Source organism: Lactuca serriola, chromosome 4, assembly GCF_051521515.1.
Source record: "Lactuca serriola cultivar US96UC23 chromosome 4, Lser_US96UC23_V15, whole genome shotgun sequence".
NCBI classification, from domain to species: Eukaryota; Viridiplantae; Streptophyta; class Magnoliopsida; order Asterales; family Asteraceae; genus Lactuca; species Lactuca serriola.
Genome location: NC_136411.1, coordinates 169530446 through 169557547, shown reverse-complemented (window position 1 = coordinate 169557547; position 27102 = coordinate 169530446). Strand labels below are relative to the sequence as shown.

At 34.7% G+C, this 27102-nt stretch overlaps 1 protein-coding gene across 1 annotated transcript; it reads left to right on the top strand.

The window, feature by feature from the left end:
- The first annotated feature begins 13688 nt into the window (after positions 1-13688).
- LOC145098995 (ELF3-like protein 2) lies at positions 13689-15813 on the top strand. The gene is made up of 4 exons (XM_079036585.1): positions 13689-13952; positions 14066-14805; positions 14893-14944; positions 15020-15813. The coding sequence occupies exons 1-4, from the start codon at positions 13755-13757 to the stop codon at positions 15809-15811; spliced, it is 1782 nt and encodes a 593-aa protein (XP_078892711.1). The 5' UTR covers positions 13689-13754; the 3' UTR covers positions 15812-15813.
- Positions 15814-27102: the final 11289 nt, after the last annotated feature.

The window sequence follows — 27102 nt, the reverse complement described above, 5'->3', positions numbered from 1 at the left end:
AAATATTGTGTGTCGGATTTTGTTAGTACAATATTTTATCTAGTCCATAGAATGTTCACGATTTGTACTATGTCTCTCCTTTACTACTTAAGGAGATGATGTTTCACGAATTGTAAGCAAGAAATGGCAACATTCTCTTCACATCAATTAAAAATTCTCTTGCAAGTCAAATCTTTTTCAATATCATTCTTCTTGTTCTTAAATTGTCGTTACTTTGCTTATACTCAATTTACTATACTTAAATATTTTGTTGAATACTTTGTTGCTCTTCATTCTTCGAGACATGACTAGTTTACCAGACTTGACTGGACCAAATTATTAGTAACAACCATTGATCTTAAGTAAATTCAAGGTTTGAGTTTTCAAAAAAAATTTGTACGCTGTCCATTGCACTTTCAATTGGTATCAGAGTTTGAGTAGTTGTCATTTGAATCCATAAGAATATATTATAGTTGATCTGAGATTACCTAGATATCTTAGTCATTTCTGTGTTCAGGATAAAAGTTCTTTTATATACCGCTTCTTCTCCAATAATTTAACTTCAATAGCTGCTCCTAATCAAACTCAACAAATGTATTCCATGCAAATAGCAAATAGCGTGGGTTGCCTTTCTCGTGCCCGATTGGTAGTTGTTGAAGAGTATGATCACCGGAAAGTTAGGATGGAAATATTTTTAATTGGTAAGGAAAAAAGGAAAGAGATAAGGATATCTATGAAACAAGGTCCTCATGTTCCAGTAAGAAAAATGGTGAGAGATATTGTTGCTACTCTTTTAGGCCAAGATGATCAATGTCCAGTACCTCTTAGTGCTTCAGATATCGAAAAGCTCCATGCATACCAGATTGTATTTTCTGAGATGGTGTGTGGTGTTCCTCTGTCTCTTTTTAAGCATATTATATTGTGAAAATCTACAAAAGAGATTTGGGACACTCTTCAAGACTTGTTCGAAGGGTCCGAGAAAATGAAGGATAAACATATTGAATTCGGTTGTCAATGATTTTGACACCTTAACCACAACTCCAGGTGAATCTGTAGCCTCGACTTCAAATAGGTACAGAATTGTTGTGAACAATACGACTGCACACAATATAGTCCAAACTCCTCCGAGTAAAATCTGAAGTTTATCAATAGCCTCAGAAAAGGCTAAGGAAACGTCAAATCATGTCTTTAGAGTAACGGATCTCTAAAGAAACTGAAGCTTTGTCAACTTTTTGACGAACTACAAGTCCATGAATCCAACGTTGCTCAAACGTTAAGAGAACTATCAAGAGGTCCTCTTTCCTTGTTTAGTTATGTTAAGCCACTAATTCTGAACCCATCTGTATCAGATCCTTTTGGAACTATACCACCTATTTCACCTACCCCACTTACTCAACCTGTTTCAAACCATTCATTCGAAGAAAATCATGATCTTGATCCAACTGATTCTGAGCTTCACTTTCAACTGGAATTCACACTATTGTCAATGAAGTACAAAATTCTCTAGAATCCCAATCATAAACCTTATCAGAACCAACTTCAAGCCCCTTATCAAAATAATCCTCAACAATTTCTGAAACCATCAGAAAACCCACCAGCATACCAACCCATCATCTTAAATCACTCGTCGGAGTCCCAAGGAATTCGGAAATCAGACAAACCTAAGATAGTTTTGTTGGATTAGGTGTCTAAGCCTATAACTATTTTGGTTTGCACTTGACCCAATTACGAGCATGGTCCTTTTGGGTTGTCTTCACCATAGCAACTGATAGGATGAACTAAGAAGAAAAAGGATTAATTATGATTTATTAATACATATTATATGAATAATATATTAAAAGAGAAATCATATTTTTTTTATTAATTTTAGTCAAGAATTTATAAGAATTAATTTTGTGGCTAAAAGACATTAATTAAACAAAGGGGACTAGAACTGTCAATTGTGTGATAGTTGAATATTAGGCTAATGGACTCCATAGAAGTTGGAGTGGGGAAACCCATTAGAATTCTCCCAAGGCCTCTAAGGAGGGAGTCCATGGGATTCTTAGGGCCTAAGAAGTCAGATTAGGGTTTCCTAGTTGAAAACCATAATAGCCTAACTATATAAAGAACTCCCAAGGCCCCAAAAAGGTGTGGAAATAATCCCTAAGGGTTCTAGGACGTTTTTGGTGCTCCTCCTTCTTCTCCTAAGTCATCTTGTTGCTCATGGTGTTTGTGATTCCATTAGAGGCGCAACATTTGAGGCACTAAGCTTTCAAGAGTCAAGATCAAGGAGATTTGTGATTGTTATTCCTACATAACAATCAAGGTAAGATCTAAACCCTAATTCATATGTTAATTCAATTATTGTATGCTAGATCTAGGGTTTATGAGCTTTGGATGATTATTGCATGTTCATTAAACAAACTAGATCCAAAGCTTTAGGGTTTGCATGTACACCATAGGATTGAGGTAGTGCTCATAACCCATCAGTGGTATCAGAGACTAGGTTGTTTATCTAATGTATTTGATGCTAATGTGAATTGTTCATAGTTGAAAAAATTTTGTTTTTGCTTTCTACCTGTTGACCATGAGGTGGTGAAAATCACAAGGTGGTGAGCCATCACGACGTGGTAAAATCACCATGAGGTGGCGTCGGGTCAGATGGCAGACTTTTTGGATTTTTGGCCTTAATTAGGTTAGGATAATTACCACAAGTTGTTTTAATTGATTAAAATCGTTTTTTAATATGGTAATGAATATCCTCATCTAATTAAAGGATAATTGTCAAAATTTAAGATAATTACAAGATTATATGATATTTTAGTTATTTGTAAAATTTGATTTGTTTTATCTTGCCAAATTAAATTGAATTGGGTCAAATTTAGATAATCACTTATTATTTGATTAATTGAATTATTTGTAATTTGATTTAGGAAGTTTTGAAAAGTTTCAAAACGTACCCTCAAGTTTTGGAATTTAAATTTTTGATTAAAATGTTAATTTTGAAATATTTAAATTCTAATCCCTAAAGTTTTGAAAAGTTTCAAAATTTGTCCTCAAGTTTTGGAATTTATCATATAAATAATAGGTATTAATTTTGAAAATAATAAATTCTAAACCCTGGTATTTTGAAAAAGTTCAGATTACACCCTTATGGTTTTATTAAATTAATTAAGTGTATAATTAAAAGAGAGTTAATAAATCCATTATGATATTGCTTGTATTTAATTAAATTAAAAGTATAATTTTATTAAATTATACCACATGGTATTTTAAAAGTGTAAAATACACCCTTAAACTATATAAAATTAAAAGTCTAATATATTATATATGTATAAGTAAAGAGTCAGTCTTACCGTTAGTAGGCCTCATTTATTAAGCTGGTCTTTAAGGGGTGTTTAAGGAAATTGCCTATAAAATGACGATTGAATGGGTATCCACTCTTACCCACCGCACTCTTAACTAGTGGAGGGTCGTTAGTTGAACAGGTAGGATAGGACGCAACCTTCCATTATAGGTATAATGAAGTACGAAGTAGCTAAACACTTTTATAAATACCCAAATCTTAGTTACTTTAGGAAAAATGTGGAGTTGGTGCTATTCCATGAAATTACACTTTGTACCCTTGCTAAGATGTTAGTAGAGCGTGTGTGGTTAATCGGCACACTAATTGGGCTCTAAGAAAAGGTGGCAAAGGGTGACTCGATGTTTGTCATAGATCGATGGAGCGTGTGTGGTTAACCGGCATGTCGATTAGGTGACTGTAACATTGGGGGCGTCATGTATATTTGCATGGTTATCCACAACTTGTTTGTGATCCTCGGTATCCCAGTCACAAACAAAGGGCACACTTAAAATTTAAGCATGCCATTGAAAAGTTCAATGAATCTCAAAAGATCTAGGAGTTTCAATTCATTTAAAACTTAATTTTCAATTTTCGTTTTTCATGGTGGAATTTGGTAAATCGTTATTTACCAACCTTCAAATGTTCTGCAATTTGGATTACGGCATCCCTCTTCCAAATTGTAGAATATTGTGTTGGGTCTTAGCCTTGATATTTCATTTGGGTATTATATAAAGGATTCCAATCAACTAACTTGAATTTTCTCTCGTTTTGTAGATGTTAATATCTATCAACTATGGTCTTCCTAAATCCGTTGGAAAAAGTTTTCCAAAAGAAGATGGTGTTCCACGATTTGATTGTGAAAATGAAAATCATACTTCACTTCCTCCACCTCCTCCAATAATTCTCCCTAACCCACGTGTTCGAGGAATTGAAAATTTCAAAGTCACTCAAGCCATGTTGGCAAAAAGACACAAAGATGGAAAGCCTGTATATGCTCATGTCTTGGATATGAAGTTGCATATCGATAGATTGGGAATGTTGGGTGTCGATGTATCAAGGATGTTGGCTGTTGACTTGGTTCTTCAGTCACTTCCCGAATCATATAGTGAGTTCATTAGAGAGTATTATGTGATGGACCACGATGTAACCCTCATTGATTTGACTTATTTGCTAATTGCTGCTGAATCAGCGATGATTTGGCGCACTGGTCAACCAAATTTGTCTGGTAAATCAATGTCCCAACTTTCTATGGGAAATGGCAACACTGGAAGTCCAGAAACGTTTTCTCTACGCAAGAGAAAGGCTGAATCTGAGATAGTCCCGTGTCCTATTCCAGAAGAATCCATATGTTTCTACTGCCAAAAGAAGTAGCATTGGTTACGAAGCTACCTTGATTACCTGAAAGATCTAAGAGATAAGAGAGTCAAAACGTATGACTTTGCTTCACGTAAAATCCACTATCTAACTCTATTATGTTTTCTATTTTAGATTCCTGATACATGATGTAGTAAGATTTCATTTTGTTGTAGGATCGAAGAAAAGAAAGGAAGTTTAAAGGAAGAAGTGAGTTGGGTCTGATCGCGAAGAAATGGATTTCGATCGCATGATTCGATGATTGGATTTTTGAGCTGCCGCTAAGACTTAAGATAGATTGATTAGGAATATGTAATAGCATATTTTTCAATTGATCTTGCATTGTAAGGATAAGTTTTCCGCACCTTTTTTATAAATAAAATAAATTTTGAGTTTTTTCTTATTTATATATCGTTGCAGTGTTATTTATGAAAATTGATGCTTGTGTGTTTCTATTGTAAGCAATATTGAGTGGATGTGATTCTTAGTTATGTTATTTATGGTAGTGTCATAATTTTTCTAAGTAAGGAAAGATTCCCATCGACTAAATCTCAATTGGACAGAAGCTTGGAATCATATGATTTGAAGCATGTCATGTATGGAAATCTTGGTACTTGGGAAATTAAGACTAATTCCTTGATCACACAACTATGTGAGTCAAGAGAAGGAATAAAGGACTAGAACACAATGTTGTGCACTGGTCAAGTCCACCACAAATAACAATAAGACTATTCGTCATGATTTACTATAAGTCTAGTAAATATCGTTATGCTTACAAGATTAAGTACAATTCTAAATTATTGAAAAGTTTCAATAATAGAAAAACGAAGAAGAAGAAGAATCAATTAGGCAGAAAGATAAAATTTTCTCCAATCTGGAAATAAAGGAGAGCACTTTTGTATCATGTTTTATGATCTTCTTATTGATTGTGAAACCATATCACAATTGATCCTCTAGGTAAACCTTAGTGCACTGGTATGGCTAAGAAGAGGAAACAGAAATTGTTGAAATGGTTAAATCAATAGGTGAATCATACTTCGTTCCAAAATCAAGTCTTAGAGTCATACTCTAAGATTTTGACTTGGGTGACACATATTAAGAAGTTTTTATTAACACACTCATCAAATGTGGAGTAGAAAAATGTTTTTCTTACTCTTGCACATTTGAAATTGGTAAGTTGTGATGTCTTGGATATGAAAAAGATCAACTAAGACCAATTGTGTGTAGTGGTTTGTCTTGATAAGAATCTGCACTAACTCTTGAATATTTGTTTGTCAAGAAATGTTTCTTGATGAGAGAATCTTATATGTCAACAGGTTAGTGGGAGTCTAAATGATCTTGAAAAAGGTTCAAGAACTAATCAAGAGTAAACCTATTAGAAACTAGCACACGACTTGAGGTTTGTAACCTATTGTGTTGACATATTCTTTAGTGCCTCAATTGATGCACCTCTAATGGAGTCACAAACACCACTTAGCAATGGATGAACAAGACAGAGAGGTGGAAGCTACAAGATTTCGGCCAGAGTTTTTTCTAGGGAATCAAGTGCCGATTTCCAGAGCCTTAGGGTTCCTATTATAGTTGAGGCTACTAGGGTTTTAAACTGGGAACCTTAATTTCATTGCTTAAGCCCTAAGCAATCCATGAACCCCTATATGATAGGCCTTGGACGAAAACTCTATGGGCTTCCCATAGATTTTCGTCCACCCCTTATCAATAGAGTCCATTAGCCAAGCTACAGCTATTACTGATTTACATAATCAGTCCCCGTTCTTTTAATCTGTATCTTTTGATCACTAAATTACTTCAAAATTAATTTCTAATAAAATACTAATTAAATAATATGATTTCTCAATTAATATATTATTCTTATAATATATTGATAAGTCATTAATTACCATCTTTCTCCAAAACTCATCCTATCAAATTATTATGGTGAAGGCAACCTAAAAGGACCATACTACTATCGGGTCAAGTACATACCAATTATAGTTATGGGCTTAGACACCTAATCCAACATAGCTTCGGTTGATCCATAAGATATCTCAAACTCTTGTGATTTGTGTAGACAGTACAACAGATCCATAAAGATAATGCCTCCAAATCTTGAGGGAAAACACCAAAATCCTACTCCAGGTCATGAGTAGGATATCGCGTCTCATGCGGCTTCAGCTACCGTGAAGCATAAGTTGTCACACGCCCCCTCTGCATAAGGACCGCCGCCAAATCGGTGATGGATGCATCACAGAATACCAAAAACATCCTTCACTCCCTCTGGAAGGGTCAATACCGAGGCCTCACATAACCTCCAACGAAGAGTCTTAAACACCAACTGCTGCATAGGGCCCCATTGGAAATCCACTACTTTCCTCGTCAGACGAGTGAGGGGGCCGCAATTTTGGAGAAATCCTAAATAAATCTACGATAGTATCCTGCCAAACCCAAGAAACTCCTGATCTCTAAGGTGGATTTCAGAACCTCCCACTGCATCATAGTCTCGATCTTGGCCGCATCGACCAAAATCCCATCCTGGTTAACGAGGTGTCTCAAGAACTGGACCTCTCGTAACCAAAACTCACACTCTGAGAACTTGGCATAAAGTCGTTACCGTCTTAAAACTCCCAAAAGCTCTCGAAGGCGCTCCTCATGTTCTCTCTAGTCTTGGAATATACCAAGATATTTTCAAAAAACATAATGATAAATCAATCGAGCATCGGTCTGCACACCTGAATCATCAAATCCATAAACGCAGCAGGCTTGAAATGGCATCACAACGAACTTGTAAAGCCCATAACGAGTCTGGAATGCGGTCTTCTCCACATCATTGTCTCTCACTTTCACCTGAAGATACCTGAATCCCAAGTTGATCTTGGAGAACCAAGATGCACCCTGCAATTGATCAAATAGATCATCTATCTGCAAAAAGGGGATAACGGTTCTTCACCGTTAACTTGTTCAACTACCAATAATCAACGCACATCCAGTTTGAACCATCCTTCTTCTTGACGAACAATATCGACGATCCCCACAGAGAACTGCTCGGTTTGATGAACTGCTTCCCCAACAACTCCTGAAGCTGAAAGGACAACTCCTGCATCTCAAGTAGTACCAAGCGGTATGGAACCTTGGCAATCGATGCCGCACCTGGCACTAGATCAATCCTGAACTCAACCTCCTTCTCAGGTGGCACACCCGATAACTCCTCTGTGAAAACATCAGCAAACTCCCTAACAACTAGCACATCAAAAACTGAGGTTTGCTCCCCTACACGAGTATCAACCACATAAGCCAAATAACCTGCACATACATGCTGAATATACTACCAAGCCCTGGCTTCCGAACAAATCCCTGAACCAACCATGGTACTGATGGGTTTTGGTCCTAAGAACATCCTATGTGCTCATACAAACCCTAATGCTTGGATCTAGGTTTCTCTATTGTACATGCAAGTTATCCAAGACTATAAACCCTAATTCTAGCATACAAGTAATCATATTAACATAAGAATAGGTTTAAGATGTTACCTTGATTGTTATGTAGTAATAACAATCCCAAATCTCCTTGTATTGACTTTAGAAAGCTTAGAGTCACAAATGTCACTCCTCTAATGGTTCACAAACACCATAAGCAAGAGGATGAAGAGGAGAGAGGATGGAGGCTATCCAAAAATGTGTGAAACCCTAGAATAAAGCTTCCCTACGTTTTTAGGTCATAAGGGATCTATATATAGGAGGCTATTAGGGTTATCTTAACAAGGAAACCCTAATTTGGATGCTTAAGCCCTAAGCAACCCATGGATCCCTTTCCTTAAGGCCTTGAACGATTTCCTTATGGGCTTCCCCATAGAATTCGTCCACTCCTTAATATAAGGCAATCCATGGCCCAAATTGCAATTATCTTATAATTACAATTCCAGTCCCTTAAGTTTAATTAATCTCTTTTAGTCACAAAACTAATTACTAATTAATTCTTGACTAATATTAATTAAACAATGTGATTTCTCCTTTAATATATTATTCTCATAATATATTAATAAGTCATATTTAATCCTTTCTCTCCATAATTCATCCTATCAAGTTGCTTTGGTGAAGGCAATCCAAAAGGACCATGCACCATCGGGTCAAGTACATACCAAAATAGTTATGGACTTAGACACTAATCCAACAGGTACATCTCCATAGATAACTAGTTCTCCACCATTTGGGGGTTCAAACTAGTACTCGTTGGCCATCGCAATCAATCTTGGCACCAAAACTGCTCAGCCAGTCCATCCCTCTATCACGCACACATCCTTCATGGGGATAGGGATCAGATCAATTAGATAAGGCATCCCAAAGATATCCAATACAAAACCTTGATACACCCTGGAGGCAGAAACCCCATGTTTTTTGGGGATAGAAACCCACAACGGACACTCTAACTCCCCAATAGGCATATTAAACTCCCTACTGAATAATCAAGACATAAAGGACCGACTCGCGACCGATTCAAATAACACAAGAGCAGGCAAAGAGCTCAGTCTGAATGTACGGGTCACGATGTCTAGTGCCACCCTGGCCTCCTCTGTCGTGAGCTGGAAAGTACGACCTCGAGCCCTCGTAAGCTCCGCACTGCCTGACTCCCATATGTAATCCTCAGCGTAGCCTGTGTCGGCCTAGCAGCAAGCAAGGGACGGTTGGCCTTCACATGGCCAACCTGGATGCAATGATTGCAAATCCTGGTGTTGGGTATTGGGGCCTGCTGACGACAATCCCTCGCAACGTGACCTTGCCTGCCACAATTATGGCATCCAAAAGAAAATCAACTAGCATCATCATGAACCTTACCGTACTTTCCACAAGTGCGGCCCCTTTGACCCCCATATCTAACATCAGCAACCTTGAACCGCTTCAGCGTAGGCTGAGACTATGTTGGGGCCTGTCACTACTCACTTGTCTAGAGCTTCATCTTGATCTCCCGCTGCCTAGTGGCCTCCTTCAACTCAACCACTGAACAATAGCCATGATAAAATATTAAACATGTGAGAACAAGTTCTAAATAGTTATAATAAACGAAATATTTCATGACTATAGTTATTTTATGATCACCGTTTAATTGCTTTTAAGTGACTAAATATACACAATAGTTTAAATATAAGAATATACTTGTGACTAAGACTATTTTATTGTGACGATTTAATTTGTGAGGTATTTTTATATCTAATAATAGTAATGCCAAAAGATAAAACTATTGTAACATTCATATCTTTGAGGTACTTGATTTCAGGAATTTTTAGCCTTTAGGAAGAATTCATGACGTGAGTTATGCCCTTTCACGTCGTGAGTTAAGGTTGACTTGTTAACTTGCATTTCTTGAGTCTCACAACGTGATCCTTTGTTGCTCACGATGTGAGAACTGTCTAATGACCAAAATCCTAATTTTGTCGGGTCTTTAATGGAATGAGAGGGCTAGGGTTGCCCATCCTCAACCTCCAAAAAACCTGATCACAATCCTCCTTGAGATCCTTAGCCATTTTTGGTCCATTTTCTAGCTTGAAGAAGAAGATAATAAGAGGGAAAAAGTGTTCTAGTGTTGGAGTTTGCAAATTAGCACCATCATCATCGTCTCTTCTTGTTGTTGGACCCTTGTAAGGGCTAAAGGTTCAAACTTGATTGAATATTATGGATAGATTTAGGTTTTTGTCCTTTTTATTCATGTTTATGAAAGATTAAGTGAAGTAGATCCATAAAGTTAGAAACTTTATGGATTCTAAGGGTTCTTTGAGACTCGGTTTTAGGGTTTTTAACTAATGACTTTAACTTTGTGGTTTAACTCATTCACTTGGTTTGACTTTGGTGTGGTTCCTAGCCATGAAGGGCTATAATGGTCATTTACCCCAAGGAGTGTGTGCTAAGGACTCTTAATTATGGAATATCACCTTAAGTCGTTGATTAATGTTGTTTTTGGATATGTTTAGTAAGTGGAGCTTTGTTGCAGCAGCCTGAGTGTAAGTTTTATCTGGCTATCATTTGAGGTGAGTCTTTTCACCATACTTGTAATGGGAATTATGCAAATATATATATATATATATATATATATATATATATATATATATATATATATATATAAATCCTATGTGTGCATGCAACTCTAAATAATTTGATATACGTTTTCTCTAATTGAACATACAACATGAACAACAAAATAGAAAACCCTAGCATGCTACCATATATTTCGAAATTCCCAAATAGGGTTAGAAAAATCATACCTTGATCACTATATACTAATAGCAATTCATATCCTTGTGTTGTTGAAGCCTTGAGATCAAGCGTAACAAATGTCACGCCTCTAATGGTTCACACCCAACACTAACAAGGAAGAATGATTGAGAAGGAGGATAGAGGTTGCAAAATCAGGTAGAATTTTTCCAAATAATGGATGGTCGAAATTTATAGGGTAATAGCACTATTTATAATGCAGTCAGGAAACCCTAGATAAGCCCAAATCTAAGATTATGTTAAACCGGGTAATTATCCACTTTCATATTTATCCACCAGGGATTACTCTAGAAACCCTTAGGCTCCAAGAAATCATCCCCACTTTATGGATGGTTCTAAATTGACTCTTGATTAACTATTGAATGATTACAATTGAATCTCTACACTTTTAATTAATTCTTTTAAACCTGAAATTAATTCCAAATAATTTCTGATTAAATATTATTTAAATATTACTATTTCAAATTAATATATTATTATCATAATATGTTAACAAATCGTTTATTTTAATTTATTAATCAAATAATAAATTAACCTCATTCTCCTAAATCATTTGTCTAGTTGCTAGTTTTGAGGGTAACCTAAAAGGATTGTGCTACTATTAATTTAAGTATATATCAATTAAAGTAATGTGCTTAAACACCTAATCTAATAACTTGTGGGTCGCAAGCACCAATTCCTACCTAATGGTTTGTATATGTAGGATATATATGTCTATGTCACTTTTACTAGTATGGTTGTATAACCTTATGCATGGAGCCGATCTGGGCTCGGAGTCCCTATATACCCAGGGTTGATATGGGCCCGACACAACTACATGTTGTTACATGGAGTCATTATGGACTTGGGGTTACTATAGACCAGGGGGTTGTTACGAACCCGGCACCACCATGTGCAATTATATTTACAAAAGTGTTGTATGTGGTACTTTGGGGTAAAGTCACTATGCTTTGTTCTTACAGTTTATGTTTATGGTTTCATGTAGTTTTGGTAGAAAGCGAAGGTCCCGACATGATGATACAACATCCCCCTCATGATTTTGCACTTGTGTTCATTTTACTCTGATGGTTTTGACATTTTGTATTGTGGATGCCTTTAAGACATCTGACGTATGGAACTAATGCATTGTTTTTAAACGAAAAATTTTATCTCTGTTTTTGGGTTGTTTCATAATTGCTACAAGAAATTCTTAGGTATCAGTTTACCTTGTAATTCACGACAAAAAATACACAACAGTCATAGTAAAAGAAATAAAGACTGACTACAAGTATATTATTATGATGGTTATTAAAAATAAAGACAAGTTTTTGGTGTATGTGGAGGGTCGGTTAGGGTTTATTTTTGTATTTATTGTTTTCTAACAACGACAAATTATAGTAAATTACGCAAATGGTCGCTATGGTTTAGGGTAATTTGCACGTTTGGTCCCTAACTTGTTTTTTTAACTCGGAAGGTCCCTACATTTTGTTTTTATTGCGCGTTTGGTCTTTGTCTTACCTAAAAATATTGTTTTGCCCAAATTACACGAATGGTCCCTATGGTTTAGGGTAATTTGCGCTTTTGGTCCCTAACTTATTTTTTTAACTCGGAAGGTCCCTACTGTTTGTTTTTGTTACACGCTTGGTCCATCTTTTACCTAAAAAACTATTTTTCCCTTGATTTTTTTTTTAAAATTTTTAAATAAACATACCCCAACCCAACCCCCCTCGCCTTACCTTATCTATCCACAATTTTTTCTTATTTAAATAATAGTTATTTTAGGTAAGAGAGGGATCAATCGTGTAACAAAAACAAACAATAGGGACCAAGCATGTAAAAAACAAACAGTAGGGACCAAACGTATAATAAAAACAAACGGTAAAGACTTTCCGAGTTAAAAAAATAAGTTAGGGACCAAGCGCAAATTAACCCAAGCCATAGGAACCATTCATGTAATTTACTCTTGATATTTTAATTTATTTAAATAAGGTGGGTAGGTAAGGTAAGATAAGGTGAGGTAGAAGTGAAGTTGGGGGTATGTTTATTTAAATAAATTAAAAAATCAATGGCAAAATAGTCTTTTTAAGTAAGACTGGAACCAATCGTGCAACACAAACGAACTGTAGGGACATTTCAAGTTAAAAAAATAAATTTTGAACCAAACGTGCAAATTACCTCAAAACCATAGGAATCATTTGTGTAATTTACTTCACAAATTAATACAAAACACATAACAATATATTTAAAAGTTGGAAAGGTCATAACGGTCGGTCATTTTACTTGTAGCCTGTACCAAAAGTGCAACGTAAACATATCATAGGACTGTGTGAGTTTAAAAAAATTAAAAACATAGTTAGGACATGCACGCAAACTACCTAAAAATCCAAAATACAAAACCAATAGTGCAATTTACCCTAAAGAAATCAACTAACTCAAGTTGGAAGTTCCTTTTTGCAATCAACTCACGTTAAAAGTTAAAGCCACGTGAGAGTATTAATTCATAGGGTGGATGTTACTATGTTATTGCATAGATGCATGAGATGCTCAATAATATCTCCAATACTGATTTTTCGCAAAAAGATTGGCTCTCTATGTTCCTAGTTTCCCGACGAATGGAATTGGTAGCAGTACATGTGGCTATCACAATCGTACCAAATTCGGCAGATGTCGAGGAGAAGAGAGAGAAAGACTGAGTCGCACTCTGCCCCCGTCAATGATCACAATATATAACCACTCGTTAACCTACCCCGAAATGTGTAAATTGTTTGAATGTGATTGTGATGCGATCTCTCTCCCCGCTTATTTCTCCCTTTCTAACTCGCTGCAAATCATAATATGTGATAGGCATTGGTTCAGAAATGGACAAAAGACTGACGTACGAAAACACCATGGGAAACCTAAAGGACGACGCTAAAAAGATGGACCCTTTGTTCCCAAGGCTTCATATCAGTGATGCAGAAAAAGGAGCTCAACGGACCTCTGCAAGAAACAAGATGGCTATTTCACAACAGCCCGTCTTACCTCTTTCGACCAGTGGTTTGGTTCCGACTTATCACGTGAGTCTTAACTTTCTTTACACAATGTACGTAGATATATAGATTTTTAAGTTACATATTCCTCGGTGTTTCTTACTCCTTTGTATTTGGTTCGTTAATCCGTGGTGATATAGGATGCAAGCTACAAACGAAGTGTGTTTTCATCGTTTGGAAGTTCATGTGGCTCCACAAGATTAGCTACACGATTTGATTCTTATCGCTCGAGTGGTATCAATTTGAATATCTCACTAACGACCGTTAAACAAACAATAGAAACTACAAATTGTCAAACGCTATGCAATACCGGACAACAAAAACAGTGTGATTATCGTTTGTTTAAGCCTCAAGATCTTAAAACAACAAAAAGCGCTTCAATCAAGAAGCTTGAAGATGAGGAGGATGAAGATTATCTGGTTCCAAGTCTGTCATTCGGGAATGTCAATAGAGGAAAGTTAGCAACCGCTAGCCCTAACTGCACAATTAAACAGGAGAACAAGCTAGATAATGTGATGATTGAAAACATTGCTAAAGAACATGCGCCATGTTATTCTAATAGAGCTCGGTTATCAGAAACATTAAGCACAGAACTTTCGCCCTCGAGTCCAATGAAGAGAAGTATTGTGGTAGATGAACCAGAGATGCTACACGATTCCACCATCAGGTTGCCATTGAAAAGAAAAAACTTTCAAGAAACCATGATGTGTTACGAAGATGGTATGTCCGTATGCCCGTTTTCAGAAGAAAGGAAAACCGATAGAAATGTTCATGAAGTTCTTCCTCCAATTGATAATGGGTCGTTACAGATAACCCCGGATGAAATTTCACATATTATTGGTCATGAAGAGTATTGCAAAGCAAGAAGAACTATCATTCAGTAAGCATCACTAAATTTAGTGCATGTTTAGTGGTTATACCAGAAATCTTGAAGCCTAATTATGTGTTCTTTGCCATGATATTTCAGGCAACAAAGAGTTTTCCAGTCACAACTCTTCGAGTTGCATAGATTGATCAAGGTACAGCACATATATATATCATGATTATAAACACATACATTCTAAAAGAGGCGAGATTAACTAACGCTTGAACAGGTGCAGAAACGACTTGCAGAATCAGCTCATTTTCTACTCGAAGATCGTGGCTATCAACCAAAGAACATGCCTTCTGAAAGCATTTTCCATGTAGATAATACGATCAGAACACAGTTTCATACAAGAAATGATACAGACAAAAGATATGATCCAAGTTTAATCGACCTCCCACAACCTTCCACCGTCAATGGTGGTAAACAACCACCCTGGTGTCTTCTTCCTCCACCGGGAAACCAATGGTTGGTGCCCATGAGGTCACCTTCCGAGGGTCTAGTGTACAAACCCTACACAGGACCTTGTCCTCCACCTGTTGGTCTCATGGCCCCGCTCTATGGTATGAGCCTAACACCTACAAGTACAGACTTTAGCAATGGCGCTTACCCACAAGGAATTGGTGTATTTCCCAATAATCCACTTTATACATCTTACGGATTGCCTTCGATAACAAAGGGTTTTTGTTCTCCATCAATAGAAGACAACATGAAATATAACAAACCTGTTACAACCTCATGTAATACACTTACTCTAGAGAAATGGCCAACCATAGGTGAGATTCATAATCTGCATGACAGTAAAGATAATGATTTGCAGGGAAGCAGTAATGGAGGAGACGAACTTCCTCTTTTCCCTACTACACCAATGGTTCAAGATTCAGATCGATGTACAGAGGAAAAGGGGTTTGATGAGAGGATAAAAGTGATCAAAGTTGTACCCCATAATCCTAAATTAGCATCTGAATCAGCTGCTCGTATATTTCAGTTCATACAAGAGGAAAGGAAACAAAATGAATAGGAATCGATATATGTAAATTATCAATTTTTGTTAAACTATTTTCAATAAATTCTCAAAGGTAATAACATGAAATTAAGGGTTGCTTCGGGTGAGTTATTTATTCTATTGTCATATGAAAGTTATATATAATTAAATTAATTTATAATATTTTGATCAAATGATTTTCATTATCGGATCAGTTGATGGTTATTAATAAACTAAGTTTTTATAATAAAGTAAATATGGTATCTTTTTAAACCCTTGTTTTTAACATAAAGGTCGGTTCTCTAAGATTCAAATACTAGGCGGATAAAAAAGGCTTTTAGCCCTTAACATGTAACAAATTAAATTACATAAGCTAATTTTTTTTATTTAAATGATAATAAACTTTATAGCAATAAACAAAACAAAATCATAGTATTTTAATAAGTAATTAAATATTCTAACAGCTAACCAACGATCCGTAAACCTCTTCTAGCATTCTTGATTGCAAATTGGTTTATTAATTCTTCATAGTCTATACTCTCTAAGATTTCGTTCTTGATAGATATCATTGCCAAATCGTTAAGTCTTTCTTGTGTCGTTAAGATTTCACAAACTTCAAAATTTCGAAAAACTCATTTTTGCAGATGCAACTGTTACTAGCATAATCAACAATATTCTATATGCAATGTCTGCATTTGGGAAATAATCAAGTTATTTCAAAAACTTCAAAACATCTATAGGGTTTCTAAATTTTTCGGTTTCCAATATCTCAAATAATTTCAACTCCATATGAAGTTCATCGGCATCAATATCCGATATTTCTACAAACTTGAGTGCTTTTTCAAGACAATGACAATACGACTTAAGATTTTTATCTTCAATTCCCCTCAAATTATGTGTAAATAAAAAACCAAATACTTTGTCATACTCTTTGAATTGTTCAAATCTTGTCTCAAGAGGAGAAATAGTTTGATCAATAATGAATAAGAAATGATTGACTCTAAAATTCTCTTGACGTGTAAATGAAACTTCTTCATTAGTTAAACTCTCATCAAACCTTTTTTTCCTTTTAATCAAACGCTTTTGTGGAAATATTGGATCAATACCCATTTCAATATCAATCTCCTTAGCTTCAACAATCACTTTTGAAAAACCAGTTCTCTATAATCCTTGAAGTACCCAATCAATTTTTTTTTTATTTCTGTAATAGCATTATCAAGATGCATATCCTTTGATTGTAACTTCTTACTCACAATATTCACATGGTTTAATATTTCATACCAAATAACAGTTGATGCCAAAAATTCAAAGTCACTAATTTCTTTTTCTGCTAGTGAAGTTGCTTCACTTGCAATTGCAACATCATTATCTATTTCTCTAACTTGAAGTAAAGTTTCCCGTACATCCACAAGCTCAAGTTTAATAGCCTTTACAATTTCAACCTGACTTTTCTAACAATTTTGACACAATGACTTAAGACTCCAAGCTTTAACATTATCTTTCAAAATTTCTCACCTCTTAGTAAAATTTACAAAGATAGTATAAATGCGTTGGATGAATCCAAAAAAATTCTTTCCTTTAACACACTTGTTAGCCATATAACATAATGTAAGATTAAGAGAATGGTAACCACAAGGAGTGTAAAATGCTCTAGGATTTATATCTAAAAATCTCTTTTAGACTCCTTGGTGTTTTCCTTTCATGTTTGCTCTTTTATCATAGCCTTGACCAAGCATATCATCAATTTCAAGATCAAGAGACTTTAACTCCTCAAGTGTAATATCAAATAGTCATTTTCAAAATGTATCATCAATATTCAAAAAACCTAAAAAGGGCTCATCGACCGTAACATAATTATATGATAACGTTAAATACCTCACTATAGTCATGTGTTCCTTGTGACTTGAATTGGGAGTACAATCAAGTATGATTGAGTAGTATTTTGCTTTCTTTATCTTCTTGATAAGTTCTTTTTTAACTTCTTCAGCTAGCAAAGATATTAGTTTGTTTTGGATTAAGTGGCTAAGATAATGCACATGAAGCCCATCACCTGTGATCCGCCGCACATGCTCTTTGATAACTGGGTGAAACTCTTCCAACATTTCAATGACACCCGAAAAAATTCCGTTACCTATTAAATACAATTAACAAATAATAAGTGAAATCAATCATAATAATTAACAAAAAGATATTTGGTGGAATTAGAACAAAAAAAAAAAAAACAATTTATAGTTTCCTTTTTTATATAAGTTTTCATTGGATCCACGAAATGCTAAATTATGTTTAGCAAGAAACTTCACTACTGCAATGATTCTCAAAAAAACTTGTTTCTAGTAATCTCTTTCTTTCTTGAATTGTTCGTATTGAACTTTATCAACTGTTTCATTCAAGTTCAATCTTTTACGCATATCAAACCACTTATCTCTATTTGTAAGACGATCCAATGAAATTTTGTGTTCTTTAACCCTAGTGGTAACATGGTGCCAACCTGTATAACCTTCACCATCCAATTCACCTTTTGAAATCCCTTTTCTAAACACTTTACAGCAGAAACAAAATATTTTGTCTAGCTTTTTCGAATATACTTGCAATTCTCTATTACACTTCTCCAAATTTGGTAAAGTTCTTGTATATAAAGTTGTAGAAAACCGTCTACCAAATTTATCGTAGGGACCATACATAATACTATTATCTCTTTTAGGACCTTTCTGGACCAAAAGTTTAATTTCCTCATAATTAAGTTTTTCCCACCTTATTGGATCATATATATCAACGACGTCTTTAACGGGCTCTTGCTCTTCTGCCTCTTCTACTTCTATATGTTCTTGCTCTTCAATATGCTCTTCAGTGTGCTCTTTAATGTGCTATTCAATCTGCTCTTCAACATGCACCTTTATGCGTTGGTAGGCTTTCGACTCAATCTAATAGCCTACCTATCCGGCGCCAATAAAAGAGAAAGTTTGTGCATGGGGTCATTATCTGATGCAAAACCGATGCGAGAGGGAGAATCAATATGGGAGAAGCGGGGATTGAGAGCTTTCAAGAACCAGTGGAAAGGAAAGACTTGTTCCCTGCATTCCTTTCTTTTGTCTATGGATAAACTTATCTAGAGCACCAGCGTCGACCTTTCTCTTTTCTTCATCTAGTTTTTTTTTTTTACGTTTTTGACTACCGGATGGTTGTTTAGACTTCATCTCTACAATTTTACAAACAATAAACATAATTTGATTTTTTAAACACTATGGTTCTTGATTTCCAAATTTCTGATAAACAATTATAGAATAAACATAATGTCATAATTTAATTTTTGTTTCTAATAATCTATTTCAAAATCATTCATTTATCATATTCAACATTTTGAATCATTCAAACAGATTTCAATTTAATAATATGATATAATAACAATACAACATAGTGATAAACAATTAAATATTCATGAATAACATTCAAGAATCTAAAACATTGAACAGTTAAACAATTACACAATTTAACATATATACCATGAATCTGAAAAATTGATAATCTATTTAATCTATAATTCATTCAAACATTCAACTGATTCAAGTATGCAATTGAATTGACAATTATAATTTGCAAAGTCATAAAGTCATAATCCTTAATTCCTTATTCCTCATTCCTTAATTTCTCATAATCTATTACATTAGCAGCCTAGCAGGACCAATAATCAAGAATGAATATGAAGAATCATTAATAAAGAGAATAAGTGATTGACCCTCACCTAAAATAGAATATGTTGTATAGGAGGATGAATGATGAATCGATGATTGTTGTCGCTGAGGCGTGTGATTGCAGCAATCGAACTTCTTTTTTACCGAAACCGAAGTCTTCGCCTGCAATCGTTTGCTGCTTCGTGCACTGTTGTCTTTGGTTTGGCGTTTGGCGTTGTTCGAATGATGTTGGATTGCTTGGGCTGAACGATACATCATACACTATAAACAAAAATTTAGGGCACCTGAAAATTTTGGGCCCTGTTCCGTTGCCCATATTGCCCCTGCCCTAATTCGGGTCTGTTTAACACTATAAAATACTACTAGTGACTAGTTTTTTTAGTTGCAACCAAAAAGTTTCATTTTTCCCATTGAAACGCTCAATGGTCATTGAACCCCATATCCATTGAATGCCAACATGACATTTCACAATGATAGAGTTTAATCTATTGAATATCAATTAGGCATGTCACTTCATTCAACTCTCCCATCGAACTATGAATTATGGATGCTCTAACTAACAACATCTTTAATCATCATATATTAAATGGTCAATGAGTTTTCACCATTCTACAATTTTAGAGACCACATTTATAATGGTTGTCATTTACCAGTCACTAACTCAGAATAAAATTAAAATGTTTTTCTTAATATCATAACAAGTATAAGTAACTAGAAATAGTGATCTTGAAGCTTAATAACAAAAAAATTGTGGTCATTGGAGATTTACTAACCAAAAATAGTGGCCATTAATTAAGTATTATTTGTTTTTGAACTCACCTAAACGTTATGTAGAAACATTGTGATGGTGCAATAGTGGTCATTCGGCTACAAATGAAAGGACGTGACCATAAAATAGTGTTTATAAAATGATAAATGTTTCCAAAATTAGTCGATTTAGTATCTAAAGTTATTTTCTGATTTTATGGGGTATAAGGTAAGTTACCACATGTTCTTTTAGTCCCAGAGGCGGAGCCAGGATTTAAGAATAAGGGGGGCTAACAGCCTCACAGCGTAATAATATATTAAAATATAATGTTATATAAACATGTCTCCATTAACTTCATTCTTCAAAAAAAGTAATAGGTATAAAATTTTAAATGAATAAATAACAAAGAATTTAAAACTTGTCTCCATTAACCTCGATCTTCAAAAAAAAATCAATTAACTATATGAATCAACTACAAAGTTTAAAGTCTTAAAGAAGTGATGTACCTCGGACACATCTTTAGACGAAGCAACTAGAGCCAATTACAGTTGATGAGCAAAACTAAGCATACAGACATTCCTTTAATAATAAAGCTTGCAACCCATTCCATTCTCCACGCATTTACTAGCCCCATCGTATCCTTGACCTCGAATGTCTTGAACACTAAGTTTATGATAAGATAAACAAGATAATATCTCATTTTTCAAGGTCAATGAAGTTGTGTCTTTAACATGAACTAAGTCCAAAAATCTTTCCTTGACATTCCCATCTTGATCGACAAATCTCACAACAATAGCCATTTACTCTTTCTTAGATTCATCTTGAGAGTTGTCAACTATTAAACAAAACTTTGACATCCCGATTTCATCATGAATTGCTTTTTGTACATTTGTAGCTAAAACACATAGTATTTCTTTTTGGATATCAGGTGATGTGTAATTTGCATTTTGAGGAGCATTTTCTAACACAGCATCGGCAACAATCTTGTTAGAAGAAGCAAGGAACTTTATCAATTCAAGGAAATTCCTTGATTTCTTGGGTTAGGTCATTCATCATGATCTCTTAAAGCACATCCTTGAAACATAAGCCATTTAATGGCCTCTATAGAAACTTCAAGGCATAGTCTATTATCCATAACTTGTTGGATCGTTTGCTTCTCTATCACATTCTCTATGTGGCATAGCTAGTTTTTTAAATCTTCATAACATCTAGCTGAAAAATTATGTGTTGAGGCTGGAGTCTTACCTTTATGTACAATGAAAGCACAGTCTTTGCCACAATTTACCTCTTTCCATCTTTTAAACCCCAATACAGTAAATTTATCTGACCCTACTTTGCCAATAGGTTTTTTTAATTGAATAGAAAGTAAGGGAAATAAAATGCAACATCCTTTTTCTCAGAATATTCCAACCACCAAAAATTCTTGAACCAAACTTGTTGAAAATTGCGCATAGATCTGCTACGACCACTAGGACTAAATGGATACTTTGATTTTTGAAGTTGGTATGGTCCAAGTTTAATAAATAATTGTCTAATCTCATCACCTTGGTTATTTGGATAACTTAAGATTGACGGTCGTTCTCTTGGATCACGAATAAAAGAATCAAATTTTACCTCTCCTAAGCCTGACATATCATTTTTTCAGATTCAATATCATTGGGCTCTTTAATTTTACAATTTCTATCATGTTGTGAGTGTGCATTATGAACATCTTCTTTAGTATTATCACTAACCGGATGCAATTATGGATGACAAACATCTTCTACTCGTTTGAAAAAAGAATCGATGGTTCTTTTCTTGCTCATAATTTATCCTATAAATTTATAATTCTGATAAACTAAATTAGCAAACCATATCCCTGTAATTTCTTACGATCTACAAATTGATAATATAATCAATTACAAATTATAAAAAAACTAAAATTAATAAAAATAAAAAATTACCTAATTAATTGATGTAGCAGGAGACAGAAGTAAAAGCTAGAAACCGATCTTTTGAAGTCGTCGATTAACCGAAAAGGAATAGGTAATTTATGTTTTCGATAGGTAATTTATGTTTTCGACTCTTGCGTGATTAGGTTTAATATTAAAAGCTAATTATATCAATTAAATTAAAGAGTAGTATTACTTGGGTTTGGGGCCACTCTTGGTCCATGTGTATGAGTGTATCTAATTAGTTACGTTCAATTAAAAAAAAAAAAAACTATATATTGTTCTAGTTTACTTGCCTAACGCCGTAAAAATCAAAAATATTAAAGGGGGCTACATATTATATTATTATATATATATGGACTATTAAAATAATTAATGGGCTTTGATTATACCTATAGTACTAACATTTGTATTGGGGAGGCTAGGCATCCGCCGGCCCCTCCATTCCCTCCGCCACTGTTTAGTCCCTTTCAAATTCTAATATTCGGTACATCATGCGACAGTGACCATTTACACAAAAAAATCTCAAATTATGCCCCAAAACTACAAATATAAGTTTCATCAGTACAAAAATGACCTATTGCTATGCTTTTTAGAAACAGGGTTGTCACGGATTTAGTTAATTATCATGAAAGGTCGTTAATCAAGTTTCGGTAATGTTTTAGTTACATATTTGGTAAACCGTCACCATTGCAAACTATTTTCACACATTTTATCAATGTTTTAAATAAAAATATGACAAATGCTAGCTAATAGTCACCGGAGATCATTGTCATTATAAGTATTTTATTATGACATTAAAAAAAATATATGACTCCAAGTGTCTTACGTTCACAGTTAAATTTCATATGTTTGTTTAAACTTAATGATTTTGAATATAAAAGAATAACAGGTGACTGTAAGTATTTTATTATGACATTTAAAAAAATAAAACTTATAACTAAAAATATTTTATAATCACGTTTTAATTTTTATGTATATCTAAATGTAAAAATAGTAACAATAAAAGAAAAAAAAAACATTTGATTATAAATGTTTTATTTTGACAGTGTTGAAAAGCGAAACCAGTATTTGGAGGGAGTGTTCAAAAGTGAAACCAGTATTTGGAGAAAGTTGAATTTTTCCCGCCAGCTAAAAAAATTCAATTTTTCATCTTTGCTAAAATTTTAATATTTTTTTCGTATTTGGAGAAAGTTGAATTTATCAGTTGTTCCCTCCACTCTATCCCCCCTGCGTCACCTTCGTCGCCTTCATTCTATGTGTAGGCTGAAAATGACCTCATCTCCATTATGCACCTCCACCATTACATCTTCACCATGTAACATCCAAAAACCATAGTGAAATTTTTTTATTTTCAAAGTTATTTCTTAAAAACCATGTAAAAATTAACCATTGTTTTACCAAAATATCATAACAAATCAGCGTATCAAAACATTTCTCAAATAATTAAAAAAAAATTATGTAGGATCATGAGTACGATCAAACATTCATCTTTCCCAGATCATCTGAAGTACCTGAAATATTGAAATCCACAACTGTAAGTCAAAGCTTAGTGAGTTCCCCAAAGCACTCCACACAATAATACAATAACAATTACAATACATGCATATAGGGTTTGTTGGTCGGTGGCCTCAACCTAATCATTCAGGGTTTGTTGGCATATCACATCAACCCAACCATCCAGAGTTTGTTGGCATATTGCCTCAACCCAACCATCCTAAGTTTGTTGGTCTACTGCACAAAGCAGTACCACCTCAACCAAACCATCCAGGGTTTGTTGGCCTCCTACCTCAACCCAAGCACTAATATGTCAACATATGTAACATATAAAAAATAATAAGCAAGTATAAGTAATCAAAGTAATCAAGCAGATCTACCAATATAACAGGTCACTACTGTTGGATTAGTGTCTAAGCCCGTAACTATATTTGGTATGTGCTTGACCCGGTTGTGCATGGTCCTTTTAGGTTGCCTTCTCCAAAGTAACTTGACAAGGTAATTTAAGGAGAGAGAGAGAGAGAGAGAGAGAGAGAGAGAGAATATTATGGTTTATTAATATATTATAAGAATAATATATTAAAGTAGAAATCATATTTATTTAATTAGTATTGGTCGTAAATTAATGAGGAATTAATTTGGTGACTAAAAGAGATTAATTAAATAAAGGAGCATAAACTGTCAAATGTATGATAGTTGAGTTTTGGGCTGGGAAACCTAATGGACTTAAGGGGAACAAAATTATGATGGGGATCCATCATATTTTCGTCCAAGGCCTTAATCTAGAAGGTTCCTTGGGCTACTTGGTGGCAAAGTTGTCCATTAGGGTTTAGACTGAAACCCTAGCAGCCTAGAGTATAAATAAGACCCCTAGGCTATGGAAATCGGCTACACTTGATTCCAAGATAACCCTAGGGCCAATTTTAGCATCTCTCACCCTCTCTCATATTGCCTTCTTGCTTGTGGGTTTTGTGAACCATTAGAGGAGTTACAATTCTAACTCTAAGCTCAAGATCAAGAAGACTACAAGGATTTCAAGCTATTTGAAAGAGGTAAACACTTAGATCTATTTTTGATGTTATTTTCGAATCTTATATGATAAATCTAGGGTTGTGAGTCTTGGATTCAAAGCATGTTCAATAGAGAAACCTAGATCCAAGCATTAGGGTTTGTATGAGCACATAGGATTGTTCTTATGCATAAAACCCATCAGTGGTATCAGAGCTTTGATTGGTTTCAATTGTATGTGATGCTTTAACTGTTTGCTTGCTAAAAAAATCGTTTTTTGTGCCATCTGTTTGATGAACTCGACAAGTTCCAAAGTGGAATCGACGAGTTTTGACGTCAGACAGAAAGATTTTCGGGATTTTGTTGCAATTTTGTCATGGGATTAATGCCTAAATCGTTTTTGAAAGATAAAATCCAAGTTTTATATTATTCGCATGATTATCCCTACCAAAACAATAGATAATTTCAAATCTTTTGAATATTAGTTGTTTATATAATAAATATTGATTATTTAAATTATTTGGTAATTATCTTATGACTAAAATTGGATTAGGTCAAATATAGATAATTCTGAAATTAATTCTTTAATTTAAATTATTTGTTATTTGATCCCTTTTGTTTTGAAAAATTCAAAACTTGCCCTCAAGTTTTGAAATTTGAATTTTATGATTAAATGTTTAATTTTGAATAATTTAAATTTCAAACCCTTAGAATTTTACAAATTTAAAATTCAACCCTATACTATTATATTATTACAAGCTTAATTAATATATATATATATATATATATATATATATATATATATATAAAATTAAAAATGCTAGTCTTACCTGTTAGAACAATGTTCTATCAGGATCGTATGATTCTAAGCAAAATATAAGTAAGAACGTAATAAAGAACACAAGTATTGCACTGAATATGTCGAATGATTAATGCAAAATACCCCAGAAGAGCTCGATAAAGAACTTCAACTGTTGAGGTATATTAGGGTTACAAAGAATCAACGTAATCAACTATTCTATCTCTTCTTAATACGCATACATGCATGCATATATTTATAATGAAACCCTAACAGTTTATCTAAATAAAAGGAAACTAATCTAGATAAACACGGATTGACAAGCCCAATCCGATTACAATACAAAAGGGCCCAAGACGCAACACCATAATTCTCAACAATCTCCCCCTTTGCGTCTTTGGAGCAGAGACTTCAATCCCTTTTCACAACAGAGGGTTTCTTCACTGTTTCAAATATCCTCGGTATGATGGCCAAAATGTGATGTCTGAATGTAATGTACCACCGAAGCATATCTGTGAAGTTCTTCTTGTCTGCTGCTGAGTTCTGCTTGCATCGGTGAATGATGTTTATAATATGCTCCAGACAATCTGTTGAAAACAAATGCTTGTCTACTAAAGCAAACAGAAACTTGTTTCTTTCACCTTTAGTGAACATAACCGTCAAATTTGTAGAATCGATTTGCCCTAACTTCATTTTATGCACATCACCAGGCGTGGAAGTAGGCTTGACGGTCGGTTTCTTGTTTATTACTTTTGCTATCTCCTGATCCATAGTGGCAAGCTCATGGACATAGGAGGCCAACATTCTTTTGAGATGCTTCAAAATCGGTTCATACTCCCTTTGATTTGAGAGAAGAATGTTGTATAGCAGAATCCAATCATGAGGATTCAGATTGGGAAGATCTGCCAGAGAAATGAAGTATTCTGTGTTCGCTGTTCCTCTGTTGATCTTGAAGTTTACATTGACAAACTTCCCAGCTGGCATCGGTTTCAGTACTTTGACTTTCACGATTTTCTGTACGCTCCATGTCAAGTACTGCGGTTGACCATACTTCAAATAAAAATCAATTAACTCTCTGTCAACCTTCAAGTTAGGATGAGGAACCTCAGCAGTGACATCAAAACAATGAAACGTAAAAGCTTTTCTCGTGATTGGCATGTCAAACTGTGAGTCCTTGGAATTTTCACACTCGAATGATGCAATCATTTCCAGCCAGTACATGGAAGGAAACTCAATCGCTTGATTGATGAGTGTGTCTCTGTCCCATTCTGGAAACAGAGTCTTTTTGCATTCAAGAGCATCCTCTTCCTCCTTATTCTTTCCTTCTTTTGCCTCTTCATGGTTTCATCAAGCTCTTTATCCCTCTTCTTTCTCTGAAGGGCTTCAGCGATGGTTTCATCAGTATCGGTATCACTGTCAGCTTGAATTTTCTTATCAGAACCCGAAGCTAAATTAACCTTCGGTTCTGTTTTGAGCACACTATCTTCTTCCCCTTGTCTTGGAAGAATGACTTTTTCCAAGACACCCTTCATTTCACTTAGAATGGTAATTGCAGGAAGGAGTTTGGCCTGGAGATGCTTCTGGATAGTCAATGTGAGGAAGGGATCATGAGTTTCGATAAGAGTAGTCAGGATGTTTTTCACATCCCCAGCACA